The 23,740-nt window shown below is 43.8% G+C and overlaps 1 protein-coding gene across 1 annotated transcript in view; it reads right to left on the bottom strand.

Annotated features, from left to right (window-relative positions):
- LOC136612968 (venom factor-like) overlaps positions 1-23,740 on the bottom strand; it is an 86,025-nt gene that overhangs the window by 39,512 nt on the left and 22,773 nt on the right. The window contains exons 9-21 of the mRNA XM_066593742.1: positions 23,206-23,326; positions 21,042-21,157; positions 17,490-17,636; positions 16,906-17,112; positions 13,708-13,911; positions 11,705-11,866; positions 11,485-11,614; positions 10,021-10,095; positions 9,720-9,920; positions 6,905-7,016; positions 5,823-5,908; positions 5,118-5,257; positions 4,819-5,025 (exon numbers count right to left, since the gene is read on the bottom strand). Of these exons, the coding sequence (XP_066449839.1) occupies positions 4,819-5,025; positions 5,118-5,257; positions 5,823-5,908; positions 6,905-7,016; positions 9,720-9,920; positions 10,021-10,095; positions 11,485-11,614; positions 11,705-11,866; positions 13,708-13,911; positions 16,906-17,112; positions 17,490-17,636; positions 21,042-21,157; positions 23,206-23,326 (1,908 nt within the window). The remainder of the gene's footprint in view (positions 1-4,818; positions 5,026-5,117; positions 5,258-5,822; positions 5,909-6,904; positions 7,017-9,719; positions 9,921-10,020; positions 10,096-11,484; positions 11,615-11,704; positions 11,867-13,707; positions 13,912-16,905; positions 17,113-17,489; positions 17,637-21,041; positions 21,158-23,205; positions 23,327-23,740) is intronic.

Genomic DNA, 23,740 nt, shown 5'->3' with positions numbered 1-23,740 from the left:
CTCCACAGAAACTGCCCTTACAAGGGTATCAAACGACCTACTGTCAGCCAAATCGAGGGGTGACTACTCCCTACTGATCCTCCTCGATCTCTCTGCAGCATTTGACACAGTTGACCACAAACTCCTCCTCAGTATGCTTCGCTCCATCGGCCTAAAGGACACTGCTCTCTCCTGGTTCTCCTCCTACCTATCTGACCGCTTTTTCAGTGTCTCCTTTGCTGGCTCTACCTCTCCTTCTCTTCCCCTTGCTGTTGGGGTCCCCCAAGGCTCGGTCCTTGGCCCCCTCCTTTTATCTATCTACACAGCCCCTATTGGACAAACCATCAGGAGCTTTGGCCTCCATTACCACCTCTATGCTGATGACACCCAGTTATACACCTCTTCCCGTGACATCTCTGCACCTTTCCTCCAAAACATCACCAACTGTCTGTCTGCTGTCTCTAACACCATGTCCTCTCTCTACCTAAAACTAAACCTCTCTAAAACTGACTTACTGGCGTTTCCTCCTTCCACCAACCGACCTCCTCCTGACATCTCCATCTCAGTGTGTGGCGTCACCATAACTCCTAGACAACATGCCCGCTGCCTTGGGGTCATATTCGACTCAGATCTCTCATTTACTCCCTACATCCAGTCAGTGGCCCGAACATGTCAGCTGCACCTAAAGAACATCTCAAGAATCCGCTCCTTTCTCACCATAGACACGCTGAAAACGCTTGTTGTTGCCCTCATCCACTCACGGCTCGACTATTGCAACTCCTTGCTGGTCGGCCTCCCCTGCACCAGACTCTACCCTCTACAATCCATCCTGAATGCGGCAGCCAGGCTCATATTACTGTCCAGCCGCTACTCAGATGCCTCTGCCCTGTGCCAGTCACTGCACTGGCTGCCAGTTAAATACAGAATTAAATTTAAACTTATTACCTTCATCCACAAAGCCCTCCACAGTGCAGCGCCCCCCTATATCGCCTCCCTCATCTCAATCCATCACCCAGCCCGGGCTCTCCGCTCGGCAAACGAAACTAGACTGCACACCCCTCTAATTCGAACTTCTCACTCCCGCCTCCAAGACTTCTCCAGAGCAGCACCGGTCCTCTGGAACGCACTACCAAAGAACATCCGGGCAATCCAGGACTCGAAAAACTTCAGGCGTGCTCTAAAGACGCACCTCTTCAGGGATGCATACCGCATTCCCTAAACAAACCCTTCTGTACACCGCCTGATAACATGTTTCCTGACCTACTGACTGCAATCCCTGCTAGCCATCATAAACCGCTCCTGTAGTCATATTGATCCTGCCGTCGCATAGCTAAATGTCTGACTGTTGTCTGTATATAGCATCCCTCACTCTCCAGCACGCGATACTGTGCACACCTCCAGCCATTTTACCTTCTGTATCACCCCATTACTTGTAGTATGTAAGCTCGTTGGAGCAGGACCCTCACCCCTATTGTTTCCATCAGCTGATTACGATTGTAACCGTGGTTCTGTAATTTTTTGTACTTTTGTCTTTCTGTATTTCCCCTGTCTATGTAAGCGCTGTGGAATATGTTGGCGCTATACAAATAAAGATTATTATTATTATTTAAAGGAATGCTGCCATACAATAGGTGGCACTGCAGAGGTATTGTTCAATATTGAATATATTTGCATATATTTCTCAGAGGAGCATGCATGGCCTTATAAGTCTCCTCACTCACCTCCTAGGTGCCTCCACATACCTTCTAGCTGGTCTCCAATATGCAACACACCAAATGAGTCTTATTGTGACATGTTGAGTAACAAATTTACAGGGTGAATCCAAAGATAATATATCAAATAGGTTTAAACAATAAGATGCCCATTCATGGAACCAAGCGCAGAAACAGGTGCGCCACAGGTAGTTTCATCAGGAAAACATCAATGTGACATGTTTACAACACCTTTTAAAACTTCGTGCCAGTTTTCTGGCATACAAATCTGTGCATTTTGATGCACAACATCTCATGCCCCAAAATGTGTTATTTGTTTTGGAATTGTGTGTTGGCACCACAAGCTTTTAAACATGTGGGCGGGATTAGCAGTTTAGGGGCAGGGCCACTTAAGGCACTTCACATTTGCTATAATTTACACCAGAAACTGGCATAAATTATATCAGAAATCTACTCCAGCTCATACCTGGAATAAATTTCATATTTAGAGTATGGACAGCCAGAATATGTGTCAGATGAATAGGGTTATTAAAAAAAAGGAGACAGATACACAATCTGTACATTACGGAAAACAGAAGGATTCAAAGTTTTTACCAGTAAGTTCCAATTTCTGCCACATTGCAGCTCTGGGTGTCTAATTTACAGTTTTATAGTCCCTGAGGTGCATGGAAGGGAAGGGGTACCCATTCAACATGGGCACCATAAATTGCAAGACAAACACTCATAAATTTGATTGTTACACTTGGCAAACTCCAGCACACAAAACGATTCCGCCTGTGGTGTCACCATTTTCCTCTGAACTGTAAGCAACAAGAAACAGCACTGCGGTCTTGCAGAAAATGGAACTGACTGGTATGTCACAAAAAATTCTGAACCTTCTTCTTTTCAGTGATGTTATTTTGAATAGCCCTGCATTAAGAGGCTTAAGTAATGAGTACACCAGAATGAAGTGCGCCAAGTTTATTAAGATAAGGTGACCAGACGTCCCAATTTAGATGGGACAGTCCCATTTTGAGACCCTGTGTCCCACTTTCCCCAGGGTCCCCTCTACATCACCTCATGCCAAATCCCCTACAGACTGAAGCAGTCCACATGGAGCAAAGAGCTTCTTGATCATTCATTGCCATGGATATCAACAGCACAGTTTAAACAACCAGAGGGAGAAGACCAAGGCATTGTATACACTGATGCTCAACCATTTTTTTCCTCCAAAGAGGAAGATGAGGGTTGATCAGTGTGTGTGGATAGTTCTCCACAGGGTGATGCAGAAACTCAGGAAAACAAAGATGACATGGAAGATGATGAAGTACTTGACTCAACGTAGTGTCATGGCAAGGAGTATCATTATAGCAGCCTGGGGAAGGAGGAAGAGGTGGACGCTGCGGGGCAGCACCCTCCCAAGGCAGGGAGTTGGATGTCCCAGAAAATTAAAAGGGTCAAACTGCCACCCTACTATTAGCCCCAGCAACATTAGGCCCAAAGCTAGCTCTGCTCACAGGACTTGTGCAGCCTGGGTAGTCTTTGAAACAGCAGGTGATGACAGAAGAGTGGTCATCTGTGAGATCTGCACTAAGAGTTTGAAACAAGGCAAGAATGTAAACAACCTCAACACAAAATGTATGAACAGCCAGTGAACTCCCACCACCCGCTGACTTGGAGAGCCCTCGTAGGCCAGAAAGCAAACAGTCAGTCTCATCCTGCTCCCTCTTCTGCTGCTGCAGCTGTCTCTTCCGCCATCTTCCACCCTGTTCATGAAGTAGCCTCTGAGCAGAGAGAGGCAGTAGCAGGGCTAGTTCGGGCCTCTTCTCCAGCACTGACAACCAGGCTGCTAGCTTCAGCACCAGGTGTCGGAAACAGAGAGCAGACATGGAGCCATTACCAACTTCCCTGACATTGACATCTACCTATATTCCTGAGTGTCTCAGATCAGCAGCCAGCCCTTTATACCCACTATATGGAAGCATGGAAAAAAATACCACTCCAACTACGAGGCCTGAATACAAGCATTGCAGACCTGCTGGCGATGGAAAATGCTGCCCTTCAGGCTGCTGGACACAAACGCCTTCTGCAATGTAATGGTCCATGCTAACTCTCAGTATCAGATGACCAGCCGCCATTTCCTTGCCATCCCTGCCCTGCACAACCATGTGAGTGATAACATATCAATGGCAGGGTGTACCTGATCACAGATATGTGGTCCAGCAAGAATGAACAGTGGAGTAACACATCCTTAACAGTACACTTGGTTAATGTTCCTGGAGTTGGTATGTGAAGCCAAAAGGGGTGGTTCTCATTTTGTGGTACCTACAGGACATGCATCCATGCCTGTTCCCTCCTCAGCCCCTCTCCTCCTTCTGTTCTTCCACCTCCTCCTACCACCTTTCAACATCCTCTACATTGGCACCTCCTCTTCCTCCAACTTCCCCTTTCTCCTCCCCAAAACAAACATATTTCAGAAGTACAAGAAAGTGCTATAGCTCTAATGTTTTCCATTGGAGGAGGTCCGTGTTTGGGTCTTCTCTTCACCTAGTGTAATTTTTCTTTTTAAAAATTACAATTATAGTAAAAACCACACCTGCTTCCACATTGTAATTTTCGGTCAAGTAAGAACTATAGTTCTCATGTCTTTCCTCGCAGGAGGCCTGTGTTTGGGTTATCTTGTCACTTAGTTTTGTTTTTTTTAAATTAAAAATTTATTGTAAAAAAAAATAAATAAATTACCACGCCTGCTGTCTTCCTTGGTGTAATTTTTGGTCTATGTGGGCCTTCTTTTATGTTCAGTGGCACCACACAGCTCTGTGTGACTGCAACACCATTATACACTATGAATTAGCACAGTGTTCCCCAGATATGTGGCTATGCCCTTGCAATTTGGGGGCATTTGGCTGCATTAGGGAACTCCTGGAGGCCAAATTAGTGAACCTACTTTTCTACTCCCATTGACTGTAATTGGAAATCGAAATTTAGTTGTCCCGATTTACAATTCTTTTTGGAAAATCAGGGCAATCACTCCTGACCTGATTATTGAAATAATCGCTCATCACTATTCACCATCCTGATATCGCACATAGTGTATAGACCTACATAGAGAGATACTATCAGTATTGAATCTGTGCTTCTTACTTACCACAACCTTCAGCATTTTCTTCACACCATCAGATTCAGATTGCCCATATGCCTTCACTTCAATCTCATGATATCCCAAGGTTAATGGCACAATAACAAATGGAACAGCACGTGATGAGGCAGGTTTGACGGTAACCTCTTGCCTATACTTCTTCTTGGCAGTAGAGAAACTGCAGAACTCTTCATTGTAGCTCCAGTCTACACGCAGCTAAACCAAAAAAAACAAGAAGACTCTTTAGAGTTATATGACATCTAGGGATCTTTTCTCCATCTTGTATTTCCATAATTGGCTTGACTTGCCTTAAGTTCTTTATTGCCGTAGTTGTAAAGAATGGCCCGGATTTCAACTTGTTCGTTTCTCACCACAGAATATGGAAGCTTCATATCTATGAAGAAGTTCATCCTCACTTGAATATCATGAGGTTTAGACACACAGATACCTGTCAAGAAAATTCAAGAAGATAGAGAGACTCAGAAGAGATTGTCAAATCCTTCAGGAATGATTACAGATGTAGCATTTGTCATGGTTCATGGCAATGCAATTATTTTTTAGAGGTCCTTTCCATTGCACCGTGGGTAAATCTGCTGAGTGATCTTGATGTTTATAGTACATTTTACTATTAAGATGCAAACATAGTCTACATAAAATGTTGAGCAACTATATATAATATTGTAGACATGTGCAAGGAAGAGTACTGGAGAGAGTGTACATTTCAACTAATGCTTATATAAAACTCCAGTGTCCACTAAGCTCATCACTGCGACATAAAAGGCTGCAAGTCCAGGCAGTCAGTGGTAGAGCCTAGAGTGAACACATCTACCATTGTGGGCTTCTGCTATTTTGCTGACAATTGCTGCATGTTAGAAGTAGCTGAGAAACTATGGCCATAAGCTCATATGAGACAGTCAGAACTATGAGTACACAAAGTTATCAGATTAGTGATACATTCCTCGCTGTCACATCTCTATTTCAAATAGGTCTTCAGGAAGTAAGAAGCCACTTACCTTTATTTTCAGATAGACTCACGGCCAAAACTTCCCATGTGGTGATTGAATCTTTTAGGAAAACAGTGAGAGACTTGGAGGAAATTCTGTAAAAAGCCAATAGATTCATAAATGTAAACCCCAACAAGGTTGTTATAGTAATAATAAATGTGTTTCTTAAATCTGCCTAGGCAAGCTCGTATATATATACAAGTGAACTGGACTAAGTTGTAGTACTACACACAGTCCTTGGACAAAAGTGGCACTATTTTTTGGATAAATCAAAATAAAATGAAGAGCCTTTCTTCTTTATTTATACAGTCCATTTAATGAGTTGACCATGCAATTACATGACAAGGGTATAACGGACTCATTCCCGATGTGACCCCATCCAACCCCTCCCCATAACCAATAACACGCCACAAACCTTTTCTTTGGATTTAATTGGCCACAGCAGCCATTTATTGAAAATAACAAACTACAACATTACAGATAACAACCCCAGGGGAGGTCCTATGAGCCCCAAAACTGATCTGTCGCCTCACAACCCGGGAAAAATTTAGTACGGCCTCCCACCGCACACCCCCCGACTCAGGAGACTATTTCCCAACAACACCCCCCCCCCCCCCCCGCCTCCAACATCTGGCTCGGGAGATCAACACTCACCAGTGACTCCCCCCTCTTGGCAGGGCACCGCCCTGTCAAAACCACAAGGCGACAGATCCACCAACTCACACTTCCAACCAAAAAGAGGGTGTAAAGGGTAAGGCCGCTCTCTAGCCCCTGCCTTCACCCCCCAACCCAATCCGCTTACTCCACAGGACCCCCCCCTTTTACGCTGCCATGACAATAAAATCCACCCCCAACTAGAAGGGTGGGCGGGTGAGACTCTTTTTCCAGGATCTCTGTCTTCTTCCTCTGAAAGATGGCTCCAACTGCCCGGGCACGTGACCTATTCCTGCATACTCCACCCCTTCTTCCGACCCCTCCTCTTTTCCAGCAGCTTCTCAACTCCTTTAACCCCTTCATTCCCCATTAACCCGGTCATGCCTGCCTCCTCCTATTCCTTCCAGTCACCGGCTCCGGCATTACTTTATACTCACCCTTTTTCATCCGGTTTTTCATTCATCATCTCTGTCTTCCAGAACCAACTTTCTGGGAACTGTGTTCTGGATATTACATCTGCATCATCAAGATATTCAATGACCTCATCACCTGATGTAAAAAAAACAACTTAAAATATAGATCTGGTCGCATAGTATGATAGTATGTAAGATTTGAATACATATTGAGGCATATCGATCATCTTTTGCATGCCAGTTTTCTGGCGTACAAAATGTGTAATTTTGCTGAACGTCCCAAAGTTGTGACTTTTTTGTGGATTTCCACTGGGCAAGTCACTCGTCAGACTACACATGGGATATTGGTATGTACAGTTTTGGGCATCGGTACTCAAGGACATATCAGAGCTTGAGGGTACAAAGGCAGGCAACTAAGTTGATAAATGGAATCGCAGACTACAATACCCAGAGAGGGGATCAAAACTGCGGTTATTTAGTTATAAAAAAAAGACAGCTGAAGGACGGCCTAATAACTATGTATAAATATATCAGGGGACAATACAAAGATCTCTCCATCATCTATTTATACCCAGAAGGGGGCGCCCTCTACGTCTAGAGGAAAGAATGTTTCAAGTTTGATGTTATGTCTGAGGTTCCAAAGTACTCATTGGCTCTAGCTGAAATGATTGCCTTGGAGGTTAAAAACCCTCCTTCATTCCAAGAAAGTCCAAGACTGTTCTACCAGGATTGTGACACTCAGAAGAACTTCTCTAGTGCATTGATTAATTCATTGCTAGTATCACAATGAAGGGGAAAGGGACTTTTTTTGTATAGTGCCAACTTATTCCACAGCACTTCCAGGTAATTTATCTATTACCCCTCAGCAAGCTGGGTACTCATTTTACCAACCTCGGAAGGCTGAGTCAACCTTGAGCCGGCTACCTGAACCATGCAGGGATTGAACTCGCAACCTTCGGGTCGTGAGCGACAGCTTAGGACTGCATACTGCTGCCTTAACACGAGGCCCTTAGAAATGTCTTCTAGCTTCTTCTGGAAGGATCTGAATATAGTTGGTAACTTTTTGTTAAAAGAAAGGGAATAGGCTCTAGGGCTGAGAAAGGGAATAGGCTCATAATTCCCCATGAACCTTTTGTGTATCCTTAAAGGGGTTGTCCCGCGAAGCAAAGTGGGGGTATACACTTCTGTATGGCCATATTAATGCACTTTGTAATGTACATTGTGCATTAATTATGAGCCATACAGAAGTTATTCACTTACCTGTTCCATTGCTAGCGTCCTCGTCTCCATGGTGCCGTCTAATTTTCAGCGTCTAATCTCCCGATTAGACGCGCTTGCGCAGTCCGGTCTTCTCTGTGTTGAATGGGGCCGCTCGTGCTGGAGAGCTGCTCCTCGTAGCTCCGCCCCATCACATGTGCCGATTCCAGCCAATCAGGAGGCTGGAATCGGCAATGGAACGCACAGAAGCCCTGCGGTCCACCGAGGGTGAAGATCCCGGTGGCCATCTTCACAAGGTAAGTATGAAGTCACCGGAGTGCGGGGATTCGGGTAAGTACTACCCGTTTTGTTTTTTTTTATCCCTGCATCGGGTTTGCCTCGCGCCGAACGGGGGGGCTATTGAAAAAAAAAAAAACCCGTTTCGGCGCGGGACAACCCCTTTAAAGAGATTGTCTGCTTTAGAGCACTCCTTCTCATAGACGCTAGATAATTAAGTAATCCTGAGGTTTGGCCATCAATAGTTTACAATTGGACAACCCCTTTAAATCACTTTGTTCTTTAACCGCCATCCGTCCCTGTAATATCAGTGTGGCATGTGCCACTTTCCCGGCTGCACTCTCTGTGCCCTCCCGGTGCACCTCGGCCTCTGCAGTTGTTTCTGTACACTTTGTGTTTAAACCACTCAGTTTCTGTCATCTTCCCAACAAGCAGTATAAAGGTCCCTTCCCAGGGGACGACTATCGGGCACATAAATGCTCAACAGTTGTCCCATGGACTGCCGCCCGACTATCGCTCCTGTGCCTATTGGAGGCGGAGCTGACTGGGATCGTTCTGGCCCGCTCGCCTCCATTCACAGTAAATAGGAATCACTCAAGCATTGAGCGGCTTACACAGGCCAATAGTTTGGCAAAACTAAAAACCAAGTGACTCCGACAAGTGAATGATTTTTCACTCAATGCCCTGTAGGCGACCATGTGTAGAGGGGACGATTATTGCCTGAATTCACCGTTTCCAGCGAGAATTTCAGCAATAATGGCCTTGTGTAAAGAATCCTTTAGGGTGTACTGAGTGCAGGAAAGACAGCAGCTACCAAGGCGCACAGTGAGTGTAGTATGTGCCGCCAGGACAGGAACAAGCATGCATGGGTAACAGAGGGGCACGCTGAGGCTAAAAAACAGGGCAAGTGCTTTAGTGTCCTCTACATTATGAACATGTCTTGCAGCGTGGCTGACATGGGGGTACTGAAAATACATTTCTCTTAAAGCAACCCTCCATATCTGGAAAACACAGATGGCAGCACCACTTTTCTGACTACTTGATGTGCAGTCTGTATTAGTACCGAATGTTTCAGTAGTCTAAGACACTGCATGCTGCTCTGATTGGCCAGTGCTACTCATGTGGGCAGCACTGGTTAATCAAAGCAGGAGTAGTGTCTTAGACTAATGATGCATACTAATGAACAGTGTACAACAGGTAGTCAGAGAGGCTAGTGCAGCCATCTTGGTTTGGCTGCCTTGTGCAAGTGTCCCCGCATGCCTAGCTGCAAATATGGACATGGCCCTGAGTCCTGACGATTACATCTTTAAGCGCAGTATTTTTTTTCTCTATCACATCTCCTTACTTCTTCCATCATCATCGTTTTGTTTCAGGTTCCTCTCAATTTCCTTTTGCTTTGTAATGTGTTTGCAGCAGTCCAGGAAAGCGTCAATACATTTCTGTCCATCCACAACGCGGCGAGATCGACGCTCACAATCGTAACCCATAGGGCTGTCAAGCATACCATCCTGACAACATTTCTTCTCCTCCCCTTCGTATTTCGATGCTGGAAGGAGAAGGCAGATCATTGTAATTTCTCCAGAAGCATAGACACACATACATGCATGGGATTATGAGCAAGTGACCACTTATTGTCCCGGTTTTACCTTGTTTGTCTCGCTCTTGAATTATTATAGCTGAGGAACGTCGTTTACGCTTGTGGTTTGGTTGACATAAAGGCTCTGTGGAAAAATTTGAAATTGAAAAACTACCATAATAATCAAATTCAAATTCCCCTTCCACTCCACCAGCACCATAGATGACAATCTGGCGTACTCTCGTTTTCAAGTCTGTTCTAATTAGTACTTCCTTAAGATCATACATAGAGCTCTAATTGGGTGAACGGAGCTCTCCTACACTCACTCCGCTACAGTGGGAATAGTGGCGGAGGCCGTTGCCACTATACAAGGCATGGCCTGGGCCGCATTCTTGGTAAGTGCAGCTGGAGAAAGACCTGTTGTGGTTGCTACAGCAAGTAAAGGAAAGAGAGGTATCTTAAAGTGGCAGAACTGGAAGACGGAGGCGACCTAGGCCATGTGTGAGGCTAAATGTAGGCTGTAAATATATGGTGCTTGCTTATGCACCTTAATCCTGTGCCATGGTGAAAATATGGCATGGGATTATAGTTCCTGCAATCTAGCAAAGGTAGGTTGGGTGCTTGGTTGTCAGACACACCTACCACCCACGCCAGTCTAAACCATTGCCATGTCCACCCTATAATCCAAAACTGCACAAATTATATATCAAAACAGCCAAAACAAAATGGAAAACCTGAACATTATTTTAACATACCCGTATAATTTTAAAAATAAAGCAATATACACTTGTGTCTGTTCCTTTATCTGGTCTTTAGGGGATTAAAGGAGGATTATATATTCTTCTAGACTGAAGCCCTGGTGTCTGGGACGGAGCCACCCATTAGGCCCGGTAGTAAGTCAATGTACATTGTGTAATACTTAGTAAATGGTAACCCATTCCTTAATGACGGGTATAGTGTTCCTGATTTCCAAGTGATTCTGTTTGTTCTGTTCCTGACAAGAAGAACGTAGATCAACCAAAGCAAGGGTACGTCAGTATTTCAGTTACCATTTGCTCTGTGTCCTTAAAGATACCATCCACTTGTTTCAGTGTGAAACCATTTTGAAATGACCACCCAAACTTGTATGAAAAAACAGTATTCTTAGAGAAGTGGTCTGCTCAAAGAACATGGCCAATACATATGGAAAACAGGAGATCTGGTCTAGGTAATAAGATGGTCTTCTCAAAGATGTGGTCTTTTGAAGAGGTTTTATTTAGTAAATCTCCCACTACTCATAATAGAGCATTTGCATATCCCAGTATAACCCCAAGTCACTTACACTTCAGGGATATCAACCTCTCCTGTTAGGAAGCAGAAGCGATTGGGCATTACCATTGAGCTTATTACGAAACATTGCCATAAGAATCAGATATGTGATTGGCCCTTGTATGATTAGTGTTGTTCCCAGTTGACCAAGCTCCACCAAGTCCCTGCGCCGTAAAAGCTAGAAACTATCTGTAACAATTGAAACCCATCTATAACATTTGATCACCTGTTCTCTGAGGTGTTGTTATTTGGAAGCTTGTCTGTAAAGCTAGGCCGACGTCATAAAACACTCCTGGTGCGTCGGCACCACTCCCTGGTGTGCAGCCAATGTCGTATTTTTCCACCGAGTCCCAAACCTTAATGGAGGGAGACATGACTTTCAGAGGAAATAGTACACTAAATAAATAATAACTTTTGTGATACATTTTCCTTAAGGATTTGGTCACCTTGCTCTGGGAGATCTTCAGCTTATTGTTGATGACATAGACGCCTTTATCCACGGCCACCAGTCCAACAGCTGCCTTATGATCTGCTTGGAGTCTCAGCTTCATGGAGCTTCCAGGTTGCTGAATAGCATTGTCTCTGTCCTTTTCTCCTTTTATTACCAGCTGTATGAAACAATCACTCATTAGCATACCGTATTCAAACACCCATAACATGTATCCATGAAAAGTCATCCAAAACTGAAACCAATCCTGCATTGCTTCTTCTATCTTCATGGTGGAACAGGTAGAGTCTTACCACCTTGTTCTCTATAGTAAATATCATTTGTGCTCGCAACAGTTATGAGACTAGGATTGCCACTGCCACCTTTTTCAACAAAAAATACCAGTCAAGGTAAAAAAGTGGCCACGGTTTGGGAGCGTGGCTTAACACCGCATGCAATTTTACCTCTGTTATTCCACCTGGATTCCTCCCATCAAAAAAAAAAAAATTCTGTATTCTATAAGACAACGTTTATGACCTGGGGGTTTATATACAGCGACTCTGCTCTGGTATGCTTCTAAATAATACGGTCACCAAATAAGGCAAACAGATAGCGGCTCTACACATTGATAGTGCTTACATTGCAGTTGTCTCCAGAGATCACGACTCATCCCTGCCTACTTTCATTGCCTTCGCTCTCTCTGTGACCCACTTAGGTATTGCGTCCACTCTCCGTTGCCCTATTTACGCATAGTGCCCCCTCTTTGCACACCCACTTAGGCATATCATCTCTTCTCTGTAGCCCCACCTAAGTATAGCACCCCATCTCTGTGACCCCACTTAGGAATAGTATCCATGCTCTGTGGAACCATTTAGGTACAATATCCCCTCTCTGTCGCCACATTTAGGCACAGCATCCTTTCTATATGGCCCCACTTAGTTATAGTATCCTCTCTTATTTGGTCCTACTTATGCAGCCCCCATCCCCACATAGGTAGACCATCCCCTCCATGCGGCCTCAATTAGGTATACCATTCCCTCTCTGTGCACTCTCTAAGGTATAGTGTCCCTTCTCTGCAAACCTACTTAGGTATAGCTCCCCCTCTCTGCAGCTCCGCTTAGGTATACAGTCCCCACTTAGGTATACCATCTCCTCTCTGTGCCACACTTAGGTATAGCACTCCCTGTATACAGCCCCCCTCAGGTATAGTGCCCCTTCTCTGTGGCCTGACTTAGGTAAAGAGTTCCCCTTCTGCGGCCCTCCTTAGGTACAGTACAGCATGTTTTTTCTGCAGCCCCACATAGGTATAGTGCCTTCTGTCCGCGGTCCCACTTACCTATAGTGTCCCCTGTTTTTGACCCCATATGTGGCATAGCTTCCCCTCTATGTGGTCCCACATAAGGCACAGTGTTCCGATTTGTGGCCCCACATAAGCATCCCATCTCTCAGGCCACATTTATGTATAGTGTCCCCTCTCTGTGGCTTCACTTAGATATAGCATCACCTCTCTGTAAACCTATTTAGGTATAGCATCTCCTTTTTACAGTCCCACTTAGCTATTGTGTCCCCTATAGTGTGAACACTATTTTGGAAAAAACAAGGCCAGTAACCAATGGATCCAAGGGACAGCCCAGAGGAAGGATGAAAGTCAATATCTCCCCTTTGTGGTCCTTGGATAGAATTTTGTCCCAGGACCAGTGGGTCATTTTAAACATTTTGGTTGAAATCATTCATTTTGATCAACCTTACCCTAATGTGATTGGAGGGTTGCTTTAACATTGAGCAATTGTTTCAGAAAACCAATGAGACACCATCGTCTGGAAAGAAGTTTTCGTGTTTGAAATTTCCATAGTGGGTCAAAATATCATTTTATATAAATCATTGTGTGCTATTGACGAAAATTGATTGACAATAGCCAAATTTACACAAAGCTTGTAGGTTGCTGCATTTCATCCCCATTTCTAAAACAGGAAAATATAACACAGCATGCATCTAACCATCTCTAATATTGAGTTTTCTTACCGTCCCCATACAGGTATCTTCCACATCAATCCAAACAGAGTCAGCCACAATTTCCCGTCCTGCTCCAGTGGTCACAGTATAGTATGCCAAAATGCGGAATGATGGGATGTACTCTTCTGTTATCGCCACTAACATAGTCACCAGGTTCTGGCCTGCACTCCTCACTTGGGTCCCCACTTTCATTATTCTACCTTTGTTAATAAACTATAGAAACAAAGCAATAATATCAGAAAACAGAGACTTGAATCCAGGAAATTTCTTGACATCGGAGGAAACTACTGGCAAAGTGCATGGTTACTACAATTCATCATCCATCCACTAAATGCTCATTAATGATATCTTTAGCTCTGGCGTTAGGGATTATACCTAGTACCCACAACTATATCATGGGTTTATGTTGTACCAACCTATGTACCTGTACTTTATATAATTTCATACAGAGGCATTCAGACATTTTGGGGGCATAGCTGTAGAAGCTGGTATAGGGGAAGGGTCCAGCTCATCGGGATTATAGTTGCGTATACGACCAATGCGAAGAAGCCCTAATTCACGGGCAACAGTAGTACTACAGAGTGAGATCTGATTTTTGCAATGGTTCTCTGCTAACAGTAGGGAGTATTCCACAGTTTACTCTTCTGTATTTCCTATTTATTATAAACAGTAATAGGGAATATAGTAACACTTTTAATTCCAATATCTATGCATTCTGGAAATGTTGCATTAGACTGGTTAGTACATTTAGTTCAATGTACTCAAAAGGGTTGTCCAGGAACAGAATAGCTGTTGTCTGTGCAGCCTGTGAGAAAACCATCCAAGGATGGGTGAATGGATATCTAGATAAAATGTGGTGGGGCTGTAGATGGGGAGGAGCCTAACATCACATTGTTCCCTTGTGTTGTTAGCTAATTAGTCATTCACGACCCTCGCGACCCTAAAGGCGAGCTCCCTCGGTTTTGCACTGCTTCTTTCAGTTGTGTGATATCCATGCCAATATCAGCTTTAACATTATCAGCCATGGTGTCCTTTGGCGCTGGGTCTTCTTTTGCCACTGATCTGTCCAAGGATTATAGATTTTTCTAGCTACTCTACTCACATTACATGACCAAAATACAGGAGCTTGAGCCTGATCACTTTGGCCTCCAGTGATATATAAGATCCTATATGGTTCAGGACTTCTCTGTTAAAGGGGTTGTCCCGAGGCAGCAAGTGGGTCTATACACTTCTGTATGGCCATAATAATGCACTTTGTAATATACATTGTGCATTAATTATGAGCCATACAGAAGTTATAAAAAGTTTTTTACTTACCTGCTCCGTTGCTAGCGTCCTCGTCTCCATGGTGCCGACTAATTTTTGGCCTCCGATGGCCAAATTAGCCGCGCTTGCGCAGTCCGGGTCTTCAGCAGTCTTCTATGGAGCCGCTCGTGCCAGAGAGCGGCTCCGTGTAGCTCCGCCCCGTCACGTGCCGATTCCAGCCAATCAGGAGGCTGGAATCGGCAGTGGACCGCACAGAAGAGCTGCGGTCCACGAAGACAGAGGATCCCGGCGGCCATCTTCAGCAGGTGAGTATGAAGACGCCGGACCGCCGGGATTCAGGTAAGCGCTGTGCGGGTGGTTTTTTTAACCCCTGCATCGGGGTTGTCTCGCGCCGAACGGGGGGGGGGTTTAAAAAAAAAAAAAACCCGTTTCGGCGCGGGACATCTCCTTTAATCTTGCAGTCCCGGGTATATGCAGCAGCGTTCATCAGAACCACAACTCGAAAGCGTCATTTCTCCTCCTATCAGCTTTTTTCGCAGTCCAGCTTTCACATCCATACATGGCTATGGGGAAAACCATGGTTTGCACTATCCTGCATTTAATTGTATGCCAATAGCCATACTTTTCCAGATTTTGTCCATGTTTAGCATCGGCCTTCACCCCGATGCCATCCTACGTGTTATCTCTGGCATAGATTCTCCAGCCTGGTTAATTTTCGAACCAAGGAAGATAAAGTCTTGCACGTATTCTATGGCCTTGTTGTCAATTTTGATTTGAATTTGGCCATTTTTTGCCGTCGTCATAATTTTTGTGTTCTTTAATTTCACTTTCAGTTTTAATCTTCCGTATCAGCTGCTTAAGACCTGCTTCCATTTCTGCAAGCATAGTTGTGTCATCCACGTAATGGAGATTGTTGATGTTTCTGCCACCTATTTTCACCCTGGTTTCCAGTTCATCTAGGTCCATTTTCAGAGTGATCACTTCCGCATATAGATTAAACAAGAAGGGTGAGAGGATGCAGTCTGTTGGACACCTTTGTTTATCCCAAACCAGCTTGCATTCCCATTCTGTGTTCTCACAGGGGCTTCTTGACTGGTATGAAGTGATTTTATCAGCTTGACTGGATGTGCCGATACGCCCAACTCTTGTAGGGGGCACCATAGCTTGTCATGGTAAACGCAGTCAAAGCCCTTGATGTGGATGATGAAGCACATGTATATATTCTATTGATATTCTTGAGCTTTTTCCATGGTCCATCGCAGGTTTGCAATATGGTGGTGGGTGCCGCCTCCTTGCCGGAATCCTGCCTGCACATCAGGGAGTGCCGCTTCATCTACTGATCTCAGCAGAGGCGTAACTTGAAGCTCCTGGGCCCCAATGCAAAACCTGAAACGGGGCCCCCAACTATAATGCTTTATTCATAGTACTGGGCTCCCTATATGGAGAAGAAAGGCCTTATGGGCCCCCTATGGCTCCTGGGCCCGGGTGCAACCGCATCCCCTGCAGATCTCTCCACAGGACATGTCATGCATTACATTGACAGTCAAATGATTTTAATGACCTCTGTGTAACTCCTCATTTTTCCTGCAGGGGTGCTGCAGCAAAATAGCATACTTTCCACAGATTACAGCTGATCACTGTCGGTCTCTGAAGTGAGATACTCTGTGATTATCTTATTTTGGGGGAACTAGTCCAACAAATCAACCATTTTCCAGAGTAAAGAATCCTTTTGGGTATGTTTACATGGCGGGTTCAGCTGCAGAATCCACCTGTAAAACAGCGCCAAAAAATCCATGGCTATTCTGTCGCGGTTTTTAATGGATTTAGCCCTTTCAATGGGCAAAATCAACATGCAGAGTTTGCCATCTATCACAAACATGTACAAGCAATACAGATCCTGGTATTAGAAAAGGCCTGACCAAAGAGAAGGAGACCTCTTACCACATAGTTGAAATGCTTGATCTGGTCTTGAACAGCATGGTTTCTGTTTTGGATTACAAAGTTGATACGTACATTATCTCCTAATTTCATTTCCCCTCCTGTGACACTAATATGTAAGTAATTGCCATCAATGGGTTTGTATGCAGTGGCCACCATTGTGGCCACGGCTTGTTGTTCCTTGGTTAACTTTTCAGCTTCTGTTCTTACCTAGAAGCAAATAGGAAGAAAAAGTAATCTATAATGGAAGACTGTAGTTGTAATATAATGCTAATAGTCTAATATACAATAGTGGTAGTGAACAACAGCATAAAACTCTGTTCACAACTGCACTATACAGAACTCCATATCCGAAAAGCATCTTATAAACCTCCAGGATCTAAAATGACATATATTGGTGTTCCAATGAGGCCTCCATCACTTGCCACTGAATGTAATGGAGACCTTAATGGAACAGAGCCTGAAAGAACATCATCAAGTCAACATTGTAGTCATATTAGATTTTCCATCCCCTCATCCTTCTTTATATTTATCAAGCATTCATATTCATAGTCTATAGTTGAAATGTACATAAATACAAATATTACTGTTATGTGCAGCTGGTTTATGTTTGAGGCGGTATTCAGGGACAGCCGAACGGTTCCATCATCACGAGTTATGCCTCTCACAGTTCCTGGTTCTGCTACTACAGGGACACGATGAGCCGGAGTGCCATCAGGATTAGTGACAAACGCCTATAAAGACAAGAAAAGGGACTTTCTATAAAAGAATAATGCCCACTAACATTTCCAATACTGAGGTCTTCTTTTACGATAGATGAACCTTTTGTCTTCCTTAGGCAGCAAGGCCCAGGGGCAATTGCTTCCTCCGTACTCCCTTCATAGGGAACATTAAAAGACTATTGATCAAGCTTAAAGAGGGCCTGTCATGTCCTCATGTAACTGGGGTCGGCTGCATAGCTTTGCAGCCACAGCCCTGCTGACTCCAATGGTGTCTTTTGTACATACTCATCCCCATTCCGGTTATTCTTAAATTCAGCTCCCATCGCTGTAAATGTGTCAAGTGAGCGGTCCCCACTGCTTCTCTCAATCAAGTCTGACATCACCCATTGACAATGAGAGGTAGGGACTGCCCACTTGACACATTGACAGTGTCAGGAGTGGAATTCAAGAAGAAGTGGTGAGTACGTACAAAACAAAGACAACATTGAAGTCAGAGGGGCCGCGGCTGCAAAGCTATGGAGCTAGCCCCCTGACATAAAGGCATGACAGGTTCTCTTTAAGGAAAAGGCCAACAAAAAGTGACTTGTTATGGATTACATCACAGATTTCCATCACTGGATATTGCAGGCGACGCAGCAATCCATGGTCAGTGAATTCAATAGAGATTTGCTTATCATGTTGCTCCATTTACACATTTTACAAGATCCTTAACAGATATGATCAGTTATAATTTATTTTTCCGTCTATTGACTATAATGGGTTCAAACGGTCTACAGAAATCTGATGGAGAAGACCTACAATCATGTGTGAGGGCTCTGCCTTTAAATTACAGTATACTCTATGTAAATATGGGTTGCAAAGTTTGATGTCTGAGGAAATATGTAGAAATTTGGTTCTTTAGATAGATTTTATGGATTCTTCTGATACTATAATGTGCGTGCTCTACCATAGAAATAAGATTGTAAGTAAATTTCACCCCAATTAACTAAATCTACAAACAAAACCTAATAGCCCCACCCATAAAAATAAAGGCTGGCTTACACGGGGAGATGATCGCTCAAAGATCTCTCAAAGGACAGTTTCAGTGACAGCTTTGAGCGATCATTTTGCATAAAAATTAATTGGTATTTAAGTAGCTACTCAGCTACTTAAATACCAATTAGGTATTCAAATGAAGCCTTCCCTGAATGCAGCTAATAGCCCAAGGCTATTATCTGCACTCAGATCCTTTGTTCTCCACCGGGAAACAATGCTATCAGCACGCCCCGTGGAGAACTAATGATAAAAGTGAGTGACGATTTTTATGTTGGACTGAATTTAATGATCAGCCAGCAGTGCCCCAAAAGTGGACAATGGGCACACAGTTACATGCACTGATTATCGCTAAAACGATTGGCGATTTTTTTAGCGGTAATCGGCTGGTGTAAATGGGCCCTAAGAAACCAGGTGACCAACAGCTGTCCTGCCCAACTCCTCTACAAATCCTTCTACTATCGAAGTGGGTATAAGTGTTTTGACAGGGATGTGAAGAGACTTATGCGTTATACAATGCTCCTCTGGGAAATTTGATATGCAAATAGAAGATGGTATACTATTTCTACAGTGCCACCTATTGGTAGGTAACTTCTCTATAAGTCAATGTCTAACTTTCTACCAGGCCTTGTAACATGACTAAGGATATAAGCCAAACCAGTCTTATTTGGTTGATTCCTCTCTGATCAACATTGGGGGATAATAGGCTGAACTAGATGGACATTTTTTCTTTCAGCTTAACATACTATGTTACTATGAAAAGATACCCATGTATAGACAGACTGTTTCAGTGTTCCTGCTCCTGATAAGTGCACAGCAGGGTTCTGGTTGGTTGGGTGAGAGGCCTGTGATGTGGGTAGGGAGAGGTACTGTTTCTTTGTGGAGAGTGCCCAGTAGGTGCGAGGAGACTTAGAGGCCATACAAAGTTCCTCTGAGAAATTTGGTATGCTCTCAATAGTACTCTTCCAAATCCGCATCACAATAAACAGAGTAGAAAAGAACCCCGCGCTTTTATGCTTTTCACGTGATGTGGAGAATACAAGATTAATGAAGAGTAGAATTCATAGAGGAGCCCTATACATATATAGGATTCCTCTAAATCCAGGATTGTTCTTAATGAGCCAGAGGGAATCCTAGATAGTTTCAACTTTTAATGGTGGAGAGACAAACATGTGGACACAGGCAATAATTGAAGGAAAAACCAATGGAGTGCAACGCATTTCGGAGCAAGACAAGCTCTTTTTTCAAGCACAGATCTGAAGATAGGTTACTATCAGCTCCTCTATGAAGTAAGTTCCACTCTTCATAAATCTTGTATTCTCCACATCACCCGAAGAGCTTAGAAGCGCAGGGTTCTTTCCTACTCTGTTTATTATTTTCTCAACCGAGGTCTTCCCACCTGCGGACTCTCTCTCAGACACTCTCCCTATGGACTTGATATCCTTTATCAAGTACTTCTGTATTGATGGTGTGGATGCCTGTTCCCTGACGGGCGTTCCACACCAGGTGAGTCCCCTCCTTTACATTTCTATTTACACAATTATTATTTCTTAGCCACCTCCAAGAACCATAGAGTTTGGAGCGCTAGTCCGCTGACTCTTTCATTTGTCAATCCACATAACAGGCCTCTCCCCCAGCCAACCAGAACCCTACTGTGCACTGATGAGAGGCAAGATGCCTGTAATAGTCTGTCTGTACATGAGTATCTTTCCCTTATGAAGAAGATTCTGGTTTGGCTTATATGTTACAAAGCCTGTTAGAAGGACAGACATTGGGAAAGCTACCTTTCAATATGTGGCGCAGAAGAGGCATTAGACTTTATTTAAATTATTTTTAATTTTCTTTTAGTCCCTGTAGGGGACTTGAACTTACAATTGTATGATCACAATCTACTGCAATATTTTACTATTATAATTTATTGTGTATTCTATTACACGGCAGCCATGGGGGCCTTCACAAGGCCCCAGGCTGCCATGACGAATGAATGGCTGCCCGCAAACCCACAGGGAGGGCTTAACAGGCAAACAGCCATGACAGCCCTGGGATACATTCACAAAGCCCCAGACTGCCATGAGGAATGAACTGGAGCCATGATCTGGTCTGGTGACAAAGGGATTTCCAGAATTGACAGTAACATCTACATGGTCACCAGCCACGATCAGAGTTATCTCTGATTGCAGCTGCTGCAACTGGGTCTCAGCTGTCAAAAACAGCTAACACAAGCCATGTCTGGAATGGGCTCAGTTTCTGAGCCCACTCTATACAAACCGCACACAATTTCTATATATATGTACAGTGGATGTCCTCAAAGGGTTAAAGAAAATGAATAAAACAAAATAATAAACAATATAATAATGTAATATAATCTAAGATCAGTTCACTTACCGTAAGATCAAACGGCATTCCAGGCTTGAAAAACTTGGATGTTTTTGTGTAGAGAATTTTATATGGTGATGACATAATAAAAATATTATCCAGCTCGTATTCCACCATATCGCTGCCTGGAAGAGAAGCGGCCGTACATTATACTTATAGGATTGAAGATGATGATTAAAGGGGCATTCTCATGTGAAACTTTCTTGTCATATCCACAAATGTTTTCTTTTCCCATCGACAAAAACACAATCCTGGCATTGTGTATTTTTTCTGATAGCACTTAGCATGCAAGGACTGGGAATTTTTTTTTGTATTTTAATATTTTTTTTTATGTCATTTATTTTATATTATTATTATATTTTAATTATTGTTGCTTGTTTTTACTTCAATCACTATATACTTTAGTATTACAGTACATTGTACACTTAATTACACTCTATTAAGGCTACGTTCAAACTTTGTGGAAATGCAGGTAGATTTTCTGCAGTGGAATATCCGCACCATTTTCCGCTACAAGTGATTGTACCCTAAAGGGGTTCTCCAACATAATAATTTTAAAAAAAATATTCCTGTCCTTCTCGAAGCAATACTTTTGTAATTTACTCACTGTGGTACTAGAGCACCAATTGGCATTCAGCATGATGTCATGTGACCCATGATGTCACTAAGTCTCATGGCCCATGTGATGTCTCATAAACAAGCCACATGGACTTCTAATATAAAGGCCTTGGCTTGTTTACGGGATGTTTTTGATAATGTAAATAACCACTTGACCTCTGCTGCTAATGAAAATAGAGAGCGTCCAGAGGACACCAGCGGCATCACAGATGCAGCAGGTTAGCAGAGACAGGCCTCAGTCACACGGGTGTTTTGACGCACAAATTTTTGAACGTATCAGCTATGCGTTCAAAAATTTGCGTGACCGAAGTGGGCATCACGGTGGAAAAAAACGCTGCTAGCAGCGTTTATACACTCACAAAGAGCGCTGCCTGCTATACCCTGCTGCGGCTGTGACAGCTGCAGCAGGGGATTCCGTGGATGTGAGACCCCTGGATACTGTCACATCCAGGGGTTTCAACTGTGGTAAATGGGGCTGGCAGCAGCTGTGGCGGCCCCATTGACATACAGAGAACATAGCGATCCTCTGCTACAGCTGTGACAGCTGTGGCAGAGGATTTCTTTATCTCCGCATTGTCACAGTGTCTAGTGAAAATGGGACTCCCTGCGGAGATGAAGAAATCCTCTGCCACAGCTGTCACAGCTGTGGCAGAGGAGAGCAAAGTTCTCCCATTAAATTCAATGGAGCCAGCAATACAGCCGACTCCATTGAAAGCAATGGACTGCCGGCAAGCTCTGCAGTGATTTTCGGGGAAGGGCTTAAAATATAAGTCCTTCCCTGAAAATCAATCCAAAAATGGGTAAAAAATGAAAAAAAATGTATACTCACTCTCTGCAGCTGCCGGGCCTCAGCCGCGTCCAGCCAGCTCTTCTCCTGCACTGCTCTGAGTAGTATTTAGCAGGCGGGGATTTAAAATCCCCACCTGCTGAATGGGCTGCCTCTGATTGGCTGAACACTTTGACCAATCAGAGGCAGCTCTCAGCTATTGAATGACAGCTGAGAGCTGCCTCTGATTGGTCCTTGTGTTTAGCCAATCAGAGGCAGCACTCACCATTCATGAATTCATATACACAGAACACCAGTTTCACATACACAGAACATCGGTTTACCGCAGAACGCAGTTATATGCATTCCGCGAACCGGTGTTCTATAATTTTTGACGCAGGTCTTTTTCCGCAAAAATTCGCACATGTGACCGCTGCTATCGAAAAGCATTGGTTCTATCTAGTGCAAATGTTTTGACGTGCGGAAAAACGCCCGTGTGCTTTGCCCCATGGCAACTGAATGGCACCCCACAATCTCATTGCAGATCGGTAAACAGAGGTAGTCCCCTACCTCTGTCCAGCCTCATTGTTAGCACTGCTAGTGGCATCTAAGTGGTTAAACAGCTGGGATTGGAGTTATTAATGTTCCTGGCCAATGCGGCTAGTTGTCAGCTGTATTTTACAGCCAGCATCTGTTACATATAGTGCAGACTCAACGGCACCTAAAATCTAGCCGTACTAGATATAATCTGCAGAAATGGAAGACGATGATGACATTTCTTTCTCTTACCTGAATTAGTAATAACGGTAACAGTCACAAATATCCTCCATTGTAACAAGTCGCTCTCGTCTTTAAAATGCTTCACCAACACTTGTCTTTTTAACACAGCAAAGCCTTCACCATTTTCAATCTGGTTGAGAGTTGAATTAGGAAACCACAGAAAGTCAATTTTGCTTATATATGAATTGACAACTTGTTAAAGAAGTTGTCTCATGAAGACAACCCATCTATGTGCTCTATTAGACCATGTGGATATCATAGATACCAGAAATAGTCAGGCATTTGTAGTTGGCCTTTTCCATCAGCCACATTGAAGATGCATGCCCAACGACTGCTGCATTCAATCTGCGCCTCACTAAATAGGTGATAAAAGTCTATCTTGGTGCAACCTATTTAATCTTAAACAATCCCTTTAATTAAAGGGGTTGTCCCGCGAAAGCAAGTGGGGGTATACACTTCTGTATGGCCATATTAATGGACTTTGTAATGTACATTGTGCATTAATTATGAGCCATACAGAAGTTATTCACTTACCTGTTCCGTT

Source organism: Eleutherodactylus coqui, chromosome 2 (assembly GCF_035609145.1).
Source record: "Eleutherodactylus coqui strain aEleCoq1 chromosome 2, aEleCoq1.hap1, whole genome shotgun sequence".
Lineage (NCBI taxonomy): Eukaryota > Metazoa > Chordata > Amphibia > Anura > Eleutherodactylidae > Eleutherodactylus > Eleutherodactylus coqui.
The sequence above is the reverse complement of the archived record's forward strand: the minus strand, read 5'-3'. Positions and strand labels throughout refer to the sequence as shown.